At 38.1% G+C, this 19,611-nt stretch overlaps 1 protein-coding gene across 2 annotated transcripts in view; it reads right to left on the bottom strand.

Moving 5' to 3' along the window:
- The window catches only part of AKT3 (AKT serine/threonine kinase 3), a 151,596-nt gene that overhangs the window by 7,573 nt on the left and 124,412 nt on the right, over nt 1-19,611 (bottom strand). For both annotated transcript variants that reach the window (XM_035320807.1, XM_035320808.1), the window contains 2 exons: nt 11,144-11,358; nt 8,392-8,479 (listed from right to left, as the gene is read on the bottom strand). In XM_035320807.1, the coding sequence (XP_035176698.1) occupies nt 8,392-8,479; nt 11,144-11,358 (303 nt within the window). The remainder of the gene's footprint in view (nt 1-8,391; nt 8,480-11,143; nt 11,359-19,611) is intronic.

Here is a 19,611-nt window from a genome sequence, read left to right as displayed (position 1 = left end):
TTATGACAGACATGATGTACTTTCAGAAACTGTCTTTTGATAATCACTTTTTACAGTAGTATGAGTCTTTGTTATTTTACTATGTTCAATGCACATTTTTAAGACTTTTTTACACAGCTAGCCTGTCCTATCAGGGCTGTATGGTGCAACTATGTAGTGCTATAAAACCAGCCAAGGAAAGACCTTGTTGAAGAAAGAATAGACCTCTATCCAGAAAATTATTTAATGAAAACGAAAAGACAGGCAGGGTAAGATCGTAATATATAGCAATGCATGGATTTGCAACTGAAGAGAAAAAAAAAGTAATGCATCAGCTGGCAGGTTCTTCCTTAAAAAAAAATCCTGGCACATTACTGATTTACTCTCCTTTTTTTCCTCTCTTTTTTGTCCACTGAGATCCACAGGCTTCACTATGACGTTAGTAAGAGAAGCGCAGTACTTGGGACTCTTGAGGAACAAGTAACTACAACAATAACTTCAGTCAGGCTTTACAAGCACCGCTACCACAAACGTCACCAGCCACAAGCACATTCTGTAACGGGGAGGTTTGGTCCTCCAGTGCCATGCTTGGTAGCCAGGCTTCCAACTGTTTAATAGGAAACTGTTTATCAACACCATCCAGTAAGCCAGCAGCTATGCCACAAGTCTAGATGTCTGGGGAAGTGAAACAAGAAAACACACAGAACTCCAGTCTATAACGAGAAGGGAGGAACCTGATGCAAATTTATGTCACTGGTGTTATGAGATTTGGTCATCTTACAGAAATACCTTTCGTATTTGAGACATGAAAAGTAGTAGGAGGCTTCAGTGGCTGTAAACACAAACCCTGTAGCCACATGGCTGATATTTACACAGGCTGTACCTTCACATACACCAACACTGACAGCCTAGGGGAAAGAGAAAATGGCAGCTGAGAGCAAGAGGCACAAACACAACACAAGAGAGAGCAACAGGAAGGTATTTTCACTCTTCCCACATGCTCTGCCTCCTTCTCTCAGCACCACCATCCCAGCTGAGAGGATAACCAGGGACAGGGCTCATTCCTCTTGACCTGCTCTAACCCCTCACACCAGAACAGCCGAGCCTAAAGTCTCAGTCGCGCTGCAGGGGCCTGCTCTGCCCTCACATACACACCTTCCCCTCCAGAGATGAACTCTCTCTCTGACCTCCACATAATTGCTGGGATACCTTCTACATAGACTCCCCAATTTAAAGGGAGAGCCTCTAAAATAATTTACCAGTTGCTGCACAATTCCTGTCAAGAAAAAAGGAACGGACATGCAGTGCTTGCGTATCACCTCCAGAAGAAAATGGGACAAATGGGATAAAACGCTTTCCTAACACTCTTCCACATAAAGCAGGAGCAGGGAGCACAGTATGAATGATGTGCACAAGTGCACACAGAAGGACACCATACCTCCACAATACAGTCAGGAGATTAGAGGCAGAACCATCCATGTGAGACAGATTTTGTAAGCCATGTCACCAACATGCCAGGCCATGCTACAGAAATTTGGCAATTATCTTTCTGGAGGGATGCCACCTTTGTTCATTAATTGTCAGATTTCATTTAAAAGCAGAAAGTAAAAATCTCCCGAAATTTCAGCTGTAATGGAACTGTTAGACAAATATGGTGCAACTGCTGCAGAGATAACCACTTACACTGACACAGGGCCTGAATAATAACCCAGAAACTTCTCCATACAACCCAAAAGCTTTAAGGTCAGAGGCTCAATGACAAAGAACAACGCACACAATACTGAGCACAGCTCTGATGATCACAACATGAAGATGTCTCTATACCCAGTGATATTTTGTGCTCTGGTGCCACAAGGAAATGGCATCTAACTGCTCTCACCACAGTTTCTCCCCACTTCTGACCCAAAAAGTCAGAAAGTCCAAAAGGAGAATGCAAGCACTGCAAGGCACACAGGGTAATGGGTGTCCAAAAGCAATAATACCAGCTTCAGTTAAACTCAGCCTTGTCAGTCTCTGTGAGGCTTGTGGTGCTTGGTCCTGGTCCTGGCTGCCTAACTTCACTGTGTGACAATTTGCCCTCTCATAGCAGCCTGGTCAACTTCAGGAGAAGGACACTTGACCAAACAGGAGAGTTACATGTTCAGCACTCAGCAGTTGCCTCTAAGGACCAGAAATGCAGATCGTGTATGTTCATGCATTACACACACACAGATACATGTACATACGTACACGTATCCAAATAAAGAAATGAAAAACTAAATTCAGCACCGAGTTAACTGGCTATACGAGATGATGTTTAAGACGAATCCCATTTCGTACCTGTCAGTCTGAATCTGCCCCAACCATTTCCAAGGTTTGATATTACAAATGACAGCAGAAGCAGTATCAAATTCTCAGTATCTTTACTACCTTCAGGGAGAGGCATTCCCACATGGCATCCATCAAGAGCAGCGTTTGAGGAACACCACTCTCTCCATGGTTCAGGACCCAGGAAACTTTCCACCCACCTCTTGTAGGAAGAAAAGGGACAGGTACAGCACCTGACTACTACAGTCACAGGGATGAACAGACAGACTGTGCTACACCTTCAGCTTTTTCACGCTGACTAAACAACTACGCAAATACTTCAGTATGAGAGAAAATAGAACAGACCTTTAAGATCATCGAGTTTCAACCCCCCTGCTCTGGGCAGGGTTGCCAACCAATAGAGTAGGCTGCCCAGAGCCACATCCAGCCTGGAAAATAGGTAATGTTATTAGCTCAGGGATGGTCAGACCAGATCAGTTTGTCTTGGATTGTGCAGGAAGTGGCTGAAGCTACTTCCAAGAGTGACTGAAGATTCCTCAGAGACTGTAGATTCCTCAAAATTAACACAATCATAAAAATCTCATCCACCAACAGCTGAATAATACTCTGAGATGAGTGTTAAAGGCATATGAGGTGCAGATGTACATGACCCCCACTGAATTACCCAAGGCATTTAAATAAACTACGTAACTAGATTATAACCCCAAAACTCACAAACACACTAATTCTTTCAGTATCATATACATATTAAAGAGTGAGCCCTGTTGTCCTGTTTCAGTTTTTAATCATGAGGAATAACTGACTCTTACGTATGGTTCAACTTGAATACGACATTGTGAGTTGTCCTATTTAAAAAAAAGAAAAAAAAAAAAAAAAAAAGATTGCTGTTGCATCCCAACATGTTTTCCTCTTTACTAATGAATTACAATGTATGAGATGAATTCTGCTTTTCTCACAGCTTATGTATTTTGAAAATGTATTATAAAAATAACTACAAAACAGATATTTTAATAATGCCTTGTATTGTCATCATATGCTGTATTTCAACAGTTGCCATCTAATTTATTATTCAGGTCTGACATATGTCAAAAATTGTGTCAAATGTTACAGTTCTTTCTGGCTATGAAAGTTAATTATGTATTGGTAGTTAAGTGCTCATAATCTGATGTCCAGAAATCAAACTTCCTTCTCTGTTAACCTTCCCTGGAGAGCTATGTTACCAAAACTGCAAAGCTGTTATTCTCAAGAATCAAGCAGAGGAGACGGATTAGCCTAATGAGAACAGAAGAACACGTGCATTATACGGCGAGAAGAGAATGGGGTCGCACCACTGCAACACACCTTTGTATTTCATCACAGGCAGGCTCAGTTTTAAGTGCTGAAAACATGTCACAATTCAGACTTCCCAACTCAAATAAATATATATTTGCATTAACAGACTACTTACTAAAAGACATTCCAAGTAAACAGCCCATTTTCACATAAACTGAAATTCATTATATAAATGAATATAACAACCAAATAACACAATAAAGAACCTTAAAAGAACACTAGCAAAGCCTGTCTCAAAATCTGATTTTTTTTCTGCTGCATATCTGTCGATGTGTTTCCTCCATTATATCTTCCAAGCTCCCTTCAAAGCAATTAGTTGCTGATCCTAAAAATCATGCAGAGATACTAAGAACTCAAACCCTTTAGCTCAGTTTTCAACAACAGGCTGTCAACAACAATAGTTTAACTAAAAATATGTAAGTTCTTTAAAGTACTGATTTTCCTTTCCTAATGATATTGTGTGTCCTTTTTCTGACACTAGTTCAGTTACCAAAGGAAACAGGAGCTGACAAGATTATGCACTTTGTCAGTCTGTACATCCTTCCCTAATAAATTCTAAATAGGCAAATGCACCACGATGGAGCAAAGACACAAAGACCACAAAATTATTGAGGTGAGCTCACTGATGACAAGAGCCATCCCCAGCTGCATCGCACCCCCAAACTGGTTTCCACTGAGGGCAAGACAGTGACCACAGCCAAGCATCAAGCTGCTCAGCAAGTACTGCCACAGGGACTGGTTCCTCTGCCCCATGCGGGTGGCCAAGCCAAAGGACAGCAGAGAGCCAGGAAAAGCCTAGAGGCCCTGGTAGGAAACCAACCACGTGTGCTGTGGGATCAGCCTGGAGGAGGCAGAGATGGGGTTTTAGCGCAGGGGGACACTGCACATACTCACAGGTTTATCAGGGGGGTTGCCCACAATTGAACCCCATTTTCCCAGCAGCTGATAAGGCAGAGGGAACTCACGAGCCTCGGGGCTACAGCAGCAATGGCTTGTTTAAGGATCAGACACCTTTATGTTATACTCTCCTCTTTGTAAATTCAAGCAGCTGGGCGAAGGGGTGGTAATCAATCACTAGCTGTGCACGTACAGTTTATAGTATAACTGGAAACACAATGAAAAGATCAGACTGGTTAGCAGCTTTCTGATCTTTTTACTACTTTGCATGGCAACAACACAAAAGCAAGCAACAAGGGTCATTTCGGCAGGCTTTATTACACAGCAGGTAATTGTGCCAAAATAGTACGACTCAAACAGCAACTGCTTAGAACCAGATGTTGGCATTTTCATATTTCCCTCCTGCCCCTTCCCTTAAAATCTGATACACAAAAGCACTTAAATACGCATTCAGTGTTGTAGTTATGTTGCAGATTTTGCCAGACCTGAACCCGGAGCTTTAATCATGGGATTTCATCATCTGTTGTGGTTGTGCCTTAAGTAAATCAAAAACCGTCACAGCTGGAGGATAAGGAACAGCTTTGTGCAGCTGTCCGACCTCACGCTGCCGTAAGAGAGGTGCCTTTGGCAGCAATGCTCCGTCAGTTCTCAGTGAGGTTGGGCACCTCAGCTGCAACCACTGCTGCCACTTGCCCCTACTTTCTTCCCAGTACTAACAAAGAAATTTGCTCCAGGAATAACCAGAGACACTAGCAGAAATCAGAAGATATAAGCAACTCAGCCCAAATTCCTGCACAGCTTCCTCCTCTTTTTTCCTCCAGATTACATGCAAGAGGATATCCAGAATTTGCTAAAAGGTCTGGATCTCCTCTGACATGAAGCTACCCGAGTGCTTCAAGCTGCATGCCTGAAGACATACCCGAATTCCTACCTTTAAATTAATGCCCATGTGTTTCTTGTTCAGTGAAAGATCCTAGACAGAACATCTGACAATTTTAGAATATTTTCGCAACCCAAATAAAAATACTCTAAAACTAGTCTTAAATGAGTAACAGAGAAATGTCAAAAAGCTTACTGGTTCTAGCTAAAAATAAAACAAATAATTTATTTAGAAGTAGACGGGCTTTTGAAGTCTTCAGAGTTTGCCAAACTATTCAATTTCTCATACTCATGCACAGAGATGAAAACTCATCAGGGTTGAGCTGATCACAGGAAGAACCTGGCACAGACTGCTCTCTTTCATATGCCCTCATGATTTTTTCTGCCAAAAATAAACACATCTGATTGCAAATGCTAAGTACTATACATTTTTCATTTAAAGGCAACGACCTTCTCTGCTCCAGTGTACCACGCAACATTTTATTATCATTGTGAAGTACCAAATTAGTTGAATTAGTTAGCAGTATCAGAGAGCTAATAATTCTGTTTGACCATTTGGATCCATTTGACCTGACAGAACTACTGTTTGCTGCACGAAACACTCCAAGTTAACAGACAGAGAATTCTGTCTCTAATCACGCTAGTAAAGAGATACCCTTGTAAGTACAGAGATGTCCTTAATCTCGAGCAGAAATGATAAAATCAGTGGCACAATGGCACAGCGTGCACATGCACAAAACTATTCCCCAGAAACTACTTAGAATCCACATGATTTTTTGGTTTCCATTCCTCTGAATATGAACTTCAGTTCTTTCGTTACTAACAAAAACACATGCCTGAAATGCAGCCAGAAAATTACAGTTTCATGGTGCATAAACCTCAAACAAGAATACTGTGAAATACTTTTACTATGCAAATAATTATATCAACTATAAATTTAATCAAGTGACCCTACTACTAATAATAAACAGCAACAGAGAAGCAAGCATAAAGGATAAAGCTATTTGAAAATCAAATGTGTTTGATGCATACTCCTGAGTTATTTTAGAAATTGTATCACACACCAAAATCTCAAAAATATTCACATAAGCATTGTAATAAAAATGCTCAGTTAAAGTTCATTAAGCTTATTATTATGCTTGAGGTTTACATTTCTGAGCACGGTCTTCCACTCTGCATACTTCAGAACTGGTAAGACAGCGCGTGCACAGGAGGACTGACTGGACATGTCAACCAACCAGACAAATGGCTTTATAATAGCAATAAAACTATTTTTGAATTAAACAGAAAACCGTACTGTCAGAAGTAATTTTAATGAGCTATTTTTCCCATAAAGAACACACTGCATGCCAATACTACACAAAAATAATTCCTGTGGTCCTTGAAGTTAACTGAGGAAATCCAATTCATTTTTTACTAGCAAATTTAGTTTCTCAAAGCAGCAGTGGACAGAGTAAACAAAGAGTGACTGCAATTTCTCCAGTTATAACACTCCAATAAGCCATATCCACCTCCATGAGCATAAAGGCACACATAATGCGTTTATGTAGAAGCAAAATTTCTCCATTTATTTTAATAGCTCTGAATAAGATCATGACTGTAAAGCACTTGCCATGTTGATTTGGAAAGATTCGAAGCACATGCTTGTAACTTAAGAATATCTATATTTTCTTAACTGAATTTGATGTTGAACACAGCGTAGAACTGAGAACTTGGTTTCTAATGCAAAACAATTACGAAATCTTTTTCAACAGAGGAAGAGTAATGTAACAGCTTTTTCTTTCTCATTCAATCATAGCACATGTCAATACAACCAATTCCAGGTCCTCAATTTCCCTTTTCAGATTTTATCCTCAAATACTTCTCTACAATGTCCTTACACAACCAACCAGTAACCCGATCAATATACTTGTCCTGATTATTTATTTTCAAGGTTCTTGAAACATCGTGATACTGCCAGGGAAAAATCACACTTGTATCAAGTAACTTCAGAGAGTACCATATTTTGTATCATAATATAAGGTTCGCATTTCAATTCTGGTATTTGTCAGAGAAATACCACACCAACAACCACACATTTTTAAAATTCCAGTTCAACAACAACTGAAAAAACAGTTTGTAGCATTGACATTGGAGCATAAACATATTCTGCTCATTCGTATGTCTTCCATTTTCCTTTTTTTTGAACAAAGCAAAAGAGGAGGAGAAAAATTTTTAAATCACGCAGCTCAACTGGCAGATTAACAATATATAACTGTTGGAAAAACAAGAAACTTCTTACACAAGTACTGAGATAAAATCAGCTTATGTATATAAAAACAACTTAAGTCAAATTGAGTTTCACTACTTAGTAAGATAAATTCATTTTCTAAAATCATTCCCCAAGTGTTGATCATTACGGGAACAGGACTGCGTTTAGACAAAACTGTTCATATCCAATTCCCAGTACTCTCTTTCTCCACAAGCTGCTTTGGCTCAGAATTATAATGCTGTTTTAATTTTCCTATATATTTCTCTAAAAAATAGTTTGAAAAAGATACCTACTTAAACACAGAAAATCATAAAGTAGATTTTTGCTTTCAATCTCCCCATTTTAAAATTTCAATAAAGTCAATATTTCAATAAAAGGCAGAAATAAAATTCAATTTTTTTTTTAATCGAATTTTATTTTATTTTTTTTAACATCATCTTGATTCATACACCTACTTTTCTCTTGAACACCCAGGAAGAAAAAAAGTGAAGGAAAAAAACTGGACATTCATGTAACAAAAGAAAAATCTTTGCTGAGTTTAGTTTGGTTTACAAAATTTATTTTTGGTCCAGTGGCAAATTGAAAAATTAAAGATTAAATAAGTTCACCTAGTTCAGAATAAGTATTGGCATGTATTAACATGAAAAGTCACACAGAAAAACATGATTCCAAAGAGCAGCAGTTCTATGACTTAGTTGAAACAATCTAACAGAAGCCAGATTATTCAATGTCATATAAAGACATACCTTTTTATCATACACATCTTGCCAGTTTACTCCAGCAAAGAAACTATGACGCATGATTTCTTTTGCATCATCTGGGCCTCCACCAAGTCTAAAGAGAGAATTTAAAAAATCATATTAAACAATCGTTACTCTTAAAAGGTGATTAAATTACTGTAATTGTAACAACAACTTCTGAATATCCAGGAACAACTCTGACCTACTTAATACGAAATTCTCACCTGTTTAATATGAATTCATGTGATATCAAGATAAAAAGCGGTAACCAAATTGTCCAAACCATGTTCTGTTCTATTTGATTATTCCAACTATGGTGTTCATTACTGTCCACAATCAGTTTTTAATAAACCACTCATTTAAAAGACATAATTAACTTTAGTTTTCTTGAAAGACCAACTAAAGTTCTGGCACTATTAAAAACCAAAACCAACCTAAAAGTACTGACACAAAATTTTGCCAGGGAGGTGCCAAGCACTGAATCAGTAATGATTCACACATCATTTTTATACAGTGTTCGCTGCTGTTGCATCTGGGTGCTGTAACAATTAACCAATTACCATAAAATAGTCTCAATCTGAGTCAATTAGTATAAATTAATAAATTGTAGGCCTGCTGAGAAGGTTATTTAAAGGCCATTGTAAATAACCACACTATTCGCTGTGGCCCACTGCTTGCCAAAGCCAGATTCTGGCAAATCATCTTAGGAAGTGAATTCCACCTACTTTGAGTGAACTTGCACAGGGTGATTTGAGCTCATGTAAGCAGTCACTGCTGCCAAAAGAGGAGGGTCCCATCCCTGCCCATACCTCTCCCCTCTCACTTCCAACTACAGCATCGTTTTGATCGCAATACCCACTGGAGTCCAAGAGCTGAGTCAGCTCACTAACGTGGAAGAAAACTAACCCTACAATGAGAAAACAAGAATGAACTGGCATTTTTTTTTGGTGCTTTAGCAAGTCAAATTTGACTCAACAACATTCAGCGAGCTCCCTTAAACTGTTGTTGGTGGAGATAGAGCCACACATCCAGGGGAAGGAACCTCTGCCCCTTTCAACAGCTGTTGGACTTCAAGACTGCTCAGCTTTCATCTAACTTCTTCCCAAGTCCAGACATCCTATGGTCTAACTGAAAGAAGTTGCAACAGGAAAAAAAAAAAATAATAATAATCTTAAGTGAAAAAACAGCCCATAATTGTCAAATACTAACAAGGAAAATGACACAGGCAGTTTGTGTTTCATTAAAATGAATTGCTAAAGATATAAAGAAAGTTTTTACAGCAACCTTTTAAGATAAATTTCTCTCTAAAGCATTTATTGCAAGGAGCAATAATTCACAAAATTACAGAAACTGGACAACTACCTCAGTCCTATAGTGACTGGGTACAAAGTTATTCTCATTTCCATGTAGTATTTTTCTTTGTTTCTCAGCTACCCATTATAAAATTTGCTATATCTCCGCTAAGCACCCACGTCTGAAGTCTTCAGACTTCTCTCAGTATCTTCCCATCCAGCTGCTCTGAGAAAAGCTGTGCTGCAGCTAACATCTGTGCTCCTACCCTATTTATCAGTAGCTAGCACCGGAACTTGCATATGAATAAGCTTGTAAATATAAGTCTGTAATAAACACTACTGTCTGCAAAGATTAATCACAGGGAAGTATCTTTTCAGTTCTAAAGGTTTATGTATTTGATGGGTCAAATTTTTGGAGGTTAAAATGCATTAGGAATTACTACAGAGACATTTTTTTACTTTACTTTCCATGTATTTATTTGGTTGGTCACAATTTGCTTTTAGTACATAAAGTAAATTTTGTTAAAAAGGATATTGATGGGCAGCAATGGAAAAGCTGACTGCTTGTACTGTCCTGGCTGCTACACCTGGCTCAGTGTGGGCGAATCCCTCAGAGGAACACAGTGACTGGTCCTGCCCTGAGTGCCAGTGAGCACTTGCCTGCTACAGAAAACTTGAGTACAGACTGAGGATGAAGAACGACTAGAGAAGAGAGATGGACACACAGAAGAATGCCTGTGGCCTAAGGGATGAGAAACTTGCAAGAAGACCAGGGAGACTGGGAAAAAGAGATGTATCTCACTGATTTACAGAGACAGAGATTTGTTTTAGAACCAGAGGGACTGTACACTGCTCGTCTAGTGTGGGAGCCACTGGAAAATAGCTATGCTAGACAACAGTCCTGCAGGAAAAAGCCCACAACAAAGGGGCATAGGCAGCAGCTGGGTGATGCTTATTTCCAAACAATTTACATCTCACACATAAGATGCATTATCTAACAAGTTTATAGTTTACATGATCTAATGTGTTCTTTCTACATGCTTTAATAAAACTTAGCTGTGGCAGCTTTTACGTGTCTTCAGGCATGATCCCTTCCAAGAAAAAGTGATTTATTCCCATTAGACACTATCACCAACTCAGGGCTAATTCATATTCTGAAAAACAATTTAGAGCACTCCCTTTGTTTCGGTACAAAATCTAAATCTGAAAAGATCTCTGAGTTTGTTGTGAAGGATTAAAAAATTCTCTTCCATGTCCCTTTTCTCCTTTTGCTTGTTAAGCTCACTGTTGTATATTATTGCTGTATTGAAAAAGTGGAACTCTGAGACTGTCTGGCTGTGTATGGACCTTTCCTATGACTGAAAGATCCTTTGGTCAGGAAGACCAGGCACCACTGGCCTATTTTTACATTACACAATATAATCAGAGTATTTATTGTCACTGTATAACTAAGCAATTTCACTTACCGCTTATTTGGATCTTTTATCAGTAGGCCTGAAAGTAATGATTTTGCATCTGCAGATAAAGTTCGAGGAAATTTTATGTCTTCCATTAGTATCAGTTCAAATAGTTTCTCATGATCTTGGTTGTAGAACGGTAATCTTCCGCACATCATTTCATACATGACAACACCTAATCCCCACCAGTCCACTGCTCGACCATAGTCATTATCTTCCAACACCTATGGAAGATAGGAAATCAAAGCCAGCTGTAATACATGCACCACTTCTGGCATGATCATTTCAGTGTTTTCTTCCACACCATGCAACAAGGTTCATTACGTTCCGTGAAGTAGTCCAAAACAGCTGAACTGTACAAGTTCATAGAAGTATGGCAACATTTATACAATACTATGTTTACCGCAATACTGTATGTTTATATGATATTATATGACCACAGAAATATAATGCTTATATCATTTGTTAATATGATAATGCCTCTAATGTTGCGTGTCTTATCTTAAAAACAATTACTCCACAGTCCTCCTCTCAGGAGCTCTACAGAATCGCAATAAGGAATCTAAACAGCATCTCTTGACCTCAAGTGATATTTATACTGAATTACAGAAATGAAAGCAACATAACAACAACATAGACCCATAATGAAACCATAAGTGATATGGAAACTAAAGGTTATTGTATGTATACATACATAGTTCAGGTTTCTGTGCATTACTAGGTGATCATACGCTTTCACTCAAAAGTCGTAAAAATGAGAAGTTCATAAATGGTAACACAGAGGGCACTACAATGCCGTACGCCTAAATTGCCAGTATTTGCTGTAGAAATATATTTTAAAGAGGCAAAAACCTAAAACAATACATTAGATGTAAATAATGAGCTGAAAGAAGGACCAGAGAAATGCACCTAATATAGATGGACTATATTTATAAAGAATTAAAGAATTTTCCATGGTTTCTGTATCACTAAGAGGCAGATTCTGAAAAGCAGAACATATGACTGATTAAAAAACATATACTAATCCACAGAAAACAAATGCCTTTTGCAAAACACCATTGCAGGCAAACAAAACCACCAAGAGCTTACCCCGATTCCAACAGGAAGAAGACACACAGGAACTCTCATTAAGATGCATGCTAGAGAAAGCCCGATGATGTGTAGTAACACCTTCAGGCTTCAAGGAATAAGGCAAACTCTAGCAGATCAAAAATAAACTTTTTCCATGAGCATGTTATATTGTGACACTCTAAAAAGCATAAGAATACTTCCAATAATTTCCTGTGAAGCAAGGGCAGACACAGACCTCACCCATCATGGGACACCAAGTGGCCATGACCAACCACACCGTATCCTACGAGGACACACTCACTACACCAGCCAGTCCTAGTGTGGGGTGTAGAGCTCATTTATCTGCCTCTCCTTCTTCTTCTGCAGTGAATCCAAGTCCTGCTCTGAAGTATCTCCTACATGCTATTAGTAGAATATACATCTGATTCAGTACGGCAATTTTGACAATCCCACAGTAATTAATGCATTCATATTCCTAGTTTTCACTGTCCTTAAGGATACATAGCAGAAACATGATGAAAAGAAGTGTATTGCAAATCCCTCTTGTGTATATATGATTAAAAAATCATAAATATTAACACATTAACACATACTATTTACAACTGTGCCAAAACACACAGACTCGTTACATCATTGATATTTCTAAATAGAGGGTGAAATTTTGGAAAGTGTAAAACACAACAAATTATCTGAATAAGTGCATATGACAAAACCAACTAAAATAACTCCTGCATTTTAAAATTAATTAAACATTCTATAAGTTTCAGCATACTACAAGCTATTTGCTGAAAAAATTTATATGAAATCTGTGTCACTGGCCTTTAAATCACCATTTCTTCTGCCACAGAATAAAAGCATTATATATTTTTCTAATACATGTAATACCACTGTTATTATTTCTCCTATTTGTACCGTTAGCTATTCTTTTCTTTTGAAGTTACTAAAATACGTAAAATTGCGAGGCATTGGTAGATTCTTTTTACAAGCAAGCTGAGGTGTGTTTTGCACATATGATTTACAAAAGAAGGCAACAGGAACATAAAACATTTCATTTTCTGAGCAAGACAAATCACATGCCCAACAGCTAAAGCAAACCATATCTGGGGCTTTACCTAATTTATGCAGGACTTTACCTAATAATAATAAAAAGTATGAGCAACCTTTTGCTGCATTCCCACAACAGCAACAAAACAGTGGTACAAAGAAAGAGCCAAATGTGATTTTTAACCTCTTTTTACATAAAATCATAAAAAAGCATAAAAGCTGGATTAACTGCCTCCCGAACCCACATATCACCAGCCGGGTTCTCATCCCCAGCTGGCAAAACTGGCAACTCTTTATTTTTGTTTAAATACCTGGTTTACAGCCAGCCAGACAAGCAAGAGCATCAAAAGGGTTTCATTTAGGCAAAAGGAAAACAGCCTGAAACAGTGTAAATGAAGGAAAATGAATTTCAATTTATTTTAATATAAATGGAATAAAATTGTGCTTAATGTTTTCACAGTAAATACACACAACTATTTTCTTTAAGACATTTCTGTTCCTCAAGGTATTAAGAAATCCCAGGATTTCTGGACTGTGAGAAATCAATGAAAGTGGTGGGAGTCCAGCAACTCCTCTGATGAAATCTATACAATTACAGCAGGCACAAGAACATGTCTATACTCACACGTCTACAGCATTACAGGGTCTTTTTCAAACAATTCTTGGACTTTAGGGATTTGGTTTTAATTACACTGAACACAGGACAAGAAAGCTTCAGCCCAGTGCTAAACAAACATGACACAGTTGCATACTTTGTACCTATGAGTAATTAAAACTTTTGCATATCAGGAGGTGGATGCCTGCTTTTAGAAACGTCTCCTTAGGCTGTGAGGGGTGACAAACAGCTATTGCTCTCCTCCAGTATATATGGGGTACTTTTGTATACATGGGATGCCTAAGCATCTGGCCAGCCACAGCAGAAATTTTGGTCTGTCCTAACTGCACTGTCCTGCACTGTCCTAACAACCCAGTTCCTTCTAGGTTGCAACAGGGAAGGCAGCAGGACCACCAAAACCATCATAAAAGGCACATGCTCATCCACTCTGATACCTGTTACAAACCAATATCTTATTTTCTAGAGGTATCTGACAGAAGAATCACATGGAACTCATAAGCCACAGACAGAGTGGCTACACTGAGTACATACTCCAGTCAGGTGTATTTTCATGAAGTACAGATGAAGTTTACATGCTTTCTTCCCCCAAATTAAAATAGTCAAACCATTCAAGTATACGACTTCTCTTCCTTCATCTGCTTCTTCTACCATTACACGTGATGTACAAAAATTCCAAGCCACCTCATCAAGATCTAGTGGAAGTTTTAGGAGATCAGAGCTCCAGTGCGATGTGATTTCAGTGTCTGGATAACATTCATAGTCACTCATCCCTATTTTACACCTCACATTCAGCACTGTACCAGTGATGTCCCAGTGTCAAGTAAAGCAGGTCTGCTGAGTGATGTTCAGTTTGGATGATGCCATAGATTATGAGAAATAAAACATAAGAAGTGACCATCGCGTTTATTACTTGAAGGAATCTTACTGTTTGTTTTTAGGGCTCTAGCTCAGTGACTGGTTCTTCCAGAGGAAGCACCAGCCTAATGCACACTCTCATTTCTCTTCTAATGCACACTCTCATTTCTCTTCCCTCACCACAACTTCACTTACCTTGCTAAAATTATGCAACACTATGTCAGAGAGTATACCGTTACTAAGAAAAAGAAAAAAAAGTTTCACCCTGGGTTATTCAACCCAAATCAAGTCTTTGGGCCTAAGTCACTAAATAATTACGTGAACAGCTGTAGTAGCACAAGTGAGAAGGCAGAAGTGGAAACCCCTGGGCAGATGGTGTGGAACATGGCATTGCCACCGAAAGAAACGCTTGTCACACTCCACCCCCAGTCCTCAGCACAGCAGTTACAGAGACGCTCCCAGCTATTCCTGCACACAGACAGCTGCAGCAGCCATTCTCACTTAATGCCAAGATGAAGGGCCTGATTCCCTTCCTGACCTGTATTTCTCTAAAGCACTCTGGCAGTACAGAAGGGCTCCAAAGTGGGCAAAAACTAATTGCTGCACTGAAACCACTGCCATTTTTATGGGCATTGATGCTGCTTTAAAACTTACATGTGTAATAAGAGGACATAGCCTGGGTTTATATGGATGCTTTTAAAAAGCTGCACAGGTGCTACTAAAGTTTGTATTTTTCCAGTTTAAGATAAACATGCAAGAGGTTAAATAACATACACCCTTTCTAACAACCAAGAAACATTAGTTAGGCATCTGCTTCCAGGCATATGCAGGTACTTTAGTGCTTTTATGGATCTTTTAGATGCACTGGACTATATTATAGTTTCAGCTAAGGGAAAGCTATTTATTTACCTTATAACTTAATTTGTATTGCGCACAGAAGGCAACAAAGCACAGCTCTTATGCTTATTTTACATTAAAATCTCAACCCTAGCTAAAACAGTATTTGTTTCATTAGTCAGGAGCTATATATAAGAAGCATTACATCTCTATATACACACACACACACACACACACATATATGTTTTAAAGAAAGCTAGACAGTAAATATGGCAGTAGTAGTTCATGCCATGGTTTCTCATGCTTTAGAGCACTGCTCCCAACTGCTCCAAAATTTACTGGAATAGCATGGAAAAAAAGCCACCTGTAAAAAGTGAAAAGGAAGCATTCACAGAGATTCCTTTCTTGAAGGGTGTCTGCACCCTTCAGAGTTGCTGGTAAGCATAAGTTAGTAAAAGCAATGGCCAAGGATGTGAGAGAGAGTGCTTCATAAACAGAACAAAGACCATCAAGCCCTCCATACAAAACTCAGAATTCATTTTAACAGACTGAACTTTGTGTCTGCAATGACCCAGGCAAACACACTGCATGGCAATAAAGACTGCAGCAATATGTTTTGCTCCTTGTATGTAACGGTTTGTTTTGCTGACTATAACTATAGATCAGAAAAAAATCTTCTTGTATTTTAATTGAGTGGAAGAAAAAAAAAAAAAAAGAAGTAATCTCCCAACACTATTCCCCACTGCTGGAAAATATTAATAAAAACAAGGCAAGTTTTCTCTCTCACAGAAAATAAAATCCATTAAAAGTAATTCTTCTACTTCATTTGTGATTGTAGATTTTCATCTTTAGGCTCATCAGTCAACACATCTGCAAGCATCCTTTGTTTTTAGGAACATCACTGCTTTAAGAATCATCACAGAATGGCTTGGGTTGGAAGGGACCTTGAAGACCATCTCATTCCAACCCCCCTGCCATAGGCAGGAATGCCACCCACTAGATCAGGTTGCCCAGGGCCTCGTCCAACCTGGCCTTGAACACCTCCAGGGATGGGGCATCCACAGCCTCTCTGGCAACCTGTTTCTGTGGCTCATGTCCATTTAATTCTTATGGCAAAACTAGTGAAAATGTATATTTTATTATATAGGCTCCTTGTACCTTCAGTGGTAGAGCCAAAGGTTTTCTGACCTCTTTGTAGATACACCTGCAAATACTTATTTACAAGGGTTTGGGACAGAGACTTACGAACCAGGCAGTTAAATGAATCAGACTAAGATAAGTCAATACAAACACATGCAATGTGCATGATTTTGTGGAGGAAAAAAAAATAAAAATTGGAAGGTTGGCAGCCTATGTGAAACCTATGATCTTCTAAAGTCAGTCACGTATTTTTCCTCAACTAGGATTCTCTGATATGTCAGTAATCACGTAACACTGGACAAGGTGTAACTGCCTTGGACACAAACTGAGCTGAATATAGAAAAACCCTTAATTTTATTTTTACTGCATTTTCTTGAAAGAAAACATCGCTGATAAGCAGCTTCTGGAAGATTTTTTGGTTGCACACCAAAAATTCATAATCAAGAACTATACTTCCCACAGGCCACTGAACATTAATTATTTGCTATAACTTCTGGACTCTACAAACTGACAAATATAGCAGTAACATTGCAAATGGAAGGCCTCATATAATCTGCTGTTGATCTTCTACAAATGGTTGTCAGCATTGGGTTTTATTTTTAAAAGAACAGCTTCAAAATCTCATTTTGGTACTTTGTGCTGGAGAACTAAGGCAAATTATTGGAAAAACAATTACATTTTTGACCTAGTTATGGTTACTCTTAATATATTATACGTAGACTCTCCAATAGGACATTACAAACAAATAGCTTGCTCAATCAATAAATTTGACAGAACAGATGGAAAAAGATTTAAACATCTAAACAAACTGTCTGCACACCTATGTTGTGATAGAAAACTGAGAACTTGGATACACCAATGTACTGTTAATTTAAGGGGAAAAAACTGTTTTCAATTAACCTTACAGTTCAGGTGGAGTGTATGTTCTGTAAGCGTTCCTGGTAACCCTTCACACATTTTTATTGCTGCAGGTGTTGGTCTGCTAACAAATATTCATCCACATATTATTCAACAAAAGTTAAAAAGTGTATTTGCTAGAACTTTCTAGCAATTGCAGTAGCTACTGCAACAAAGAAAAAGTTTATGACCTAACACTAATGAACTAAGGTTATACACTTTTTTTTAATAGAAACAGATGTTTATACTGAATGTATGAAAATCCTCCTTAGAAAAGGGTATGTTTGCCCAATATTATACAAATTTAGTTACTGTAACTGCATCTTCTTATGAACAGGGAAAGCATTGCTTAAATGGATACTTATTATTTGTGTTACAGAGCTGAAAAGACAAAATGTCAAGGTTATAGATGTCCTGGGAAATGGATATCTGAGAATTAAATAAAGGAAAAATGTTTTCCAGTACTGCTCTAAGTTTTCCAGATAATTTTTCTCTATTCTTTATCTGGCTTGCACTACTGTTTTACTTCTAGTCATTACACGATCTCCCTAATACATTCTTGTTCTACAGATTTTCTACATCCTACCTAGTCTCTCCTAGTGTAACCTTAAAATAAATAGCAAACTAAATTTTTTCATTCACAGGCACATGTTGGGCTGTGTCTGAAATTTTACGTCTTGATATAAATATGAATTAAGCAATGCCTCCTAGAGCAAAAAGCATGCATGTACCTGCAACAGAATTTAGATTTTAAAAAAAAAAAAAAAAAAAAAAAGTTCAGCTATTGCACATGAAAAAAGTATTCTAACAAAGAACTGTAAGACACCAGTTTAAACCCAGCAATCAAAAATAATATATCAAAACACACTAAAAAGACCTCCCAAAAGTAAAACCTATTCAATGCATACACACAACCAAACCAACCAAACAAACAAAAAACAGAGATAGTAAAATAATTGTTTAGTCTGGAGAAAAGGAGTCTGTGGGGAACCTCATTGCTCTCTACAACTGCCTTTCTGGTAGCTACTTTTGCTACCTAAGGTTGCAGCAAGGAGGGTGGTGGTATCTTTCCTCAGGTGACAAGTGACAGGACAAATGGAAATGGTCTCAAGTTGCTCCAGGGGAGCTTTAGGTTGGACATTAGGAAGAATTTCTTCATGGAGAGTGGTCAGGCTGCCCAAGGAAGCGGTTGAGTCCCCATCCCTGGAGGTATTCAGGAGATGTGTGGAGGTGGCACTAAGGGACACAGCAGGTCAGGCTCATGGTTGGACTTGATCATCATGAAGGTCTTTTCAAACCTAGATGATTCTCTGGTTCTATGAGTCTGTGGCAGTTCTCTTTCATGACTCTGCTAGATTGGTACCATTGTATGAAAAACTGCAGACCTGTAAATATCGTCACTGTACTGGCAGTAAAGTCCATGACATGCACTAGCATAAGATGCAACACATGTAAGAAATAACAAATACTAATAATATTGTGATAATTCTTTCTGGTTGTTCACCATTCTTGCTGAAATAATTTTGAATTTTTACCCGTGTTAAACAGAATTTATTCAGCTTTTGTTTATGTTTAATTGCTCTCAAATTTTTGCTGAGATGGAAATAATGTGTGTATTTATTAAATGATAATGAATGAAAAAAGCTTCATGTATATTACTGAGACAATCTATAAGAATTGTTATACTTGTATTACACACAAATGTGTTTTTCATAAGAAAATCAATCTGTGCTTTTAAGTCCTGGTTTGAATACAACAGTTTATTTATAGGCAACATGGAGCTAATCTGTTTTCTAGTCTTTTGTTTGTTTTATTATTTTTGCTTATTTGTTACATCTTTCCCCTTGAGAGGTCTGATATTGTTTGTGGACAATTAGTTTTTGTGTTTGGTGAGATTAACCAGATTGCATGAAAATTCAAATTCATGTTCCATCGTTGGTTATCCAGTTTCAGGTGAAAGTCTAACTCCTGTACTAATTTATCTCTTGTTGCAGCAGCTCTTCTCTATGTGTAATGG

The sequence above is a fragment of the Oxyura jamaicensis genome, chromosome 3 (assembly GCF_011077185.1).
Source record: "Oxyura jamaicensis isolate SHBP4307 breed ruddy duck chromosome 3, BPBGC_Ojam_1.0, whole genome shotgun sequence".
Lineage (NCBI taxonomy): Eukaryota > Metazoa > Chordata > Aves > Anseriformes > Anatidae > Oxyura > Oxyura jamaicensis.
This window is presented reverse-complemented; position numbering and strand designations above follow the sequence as displayed.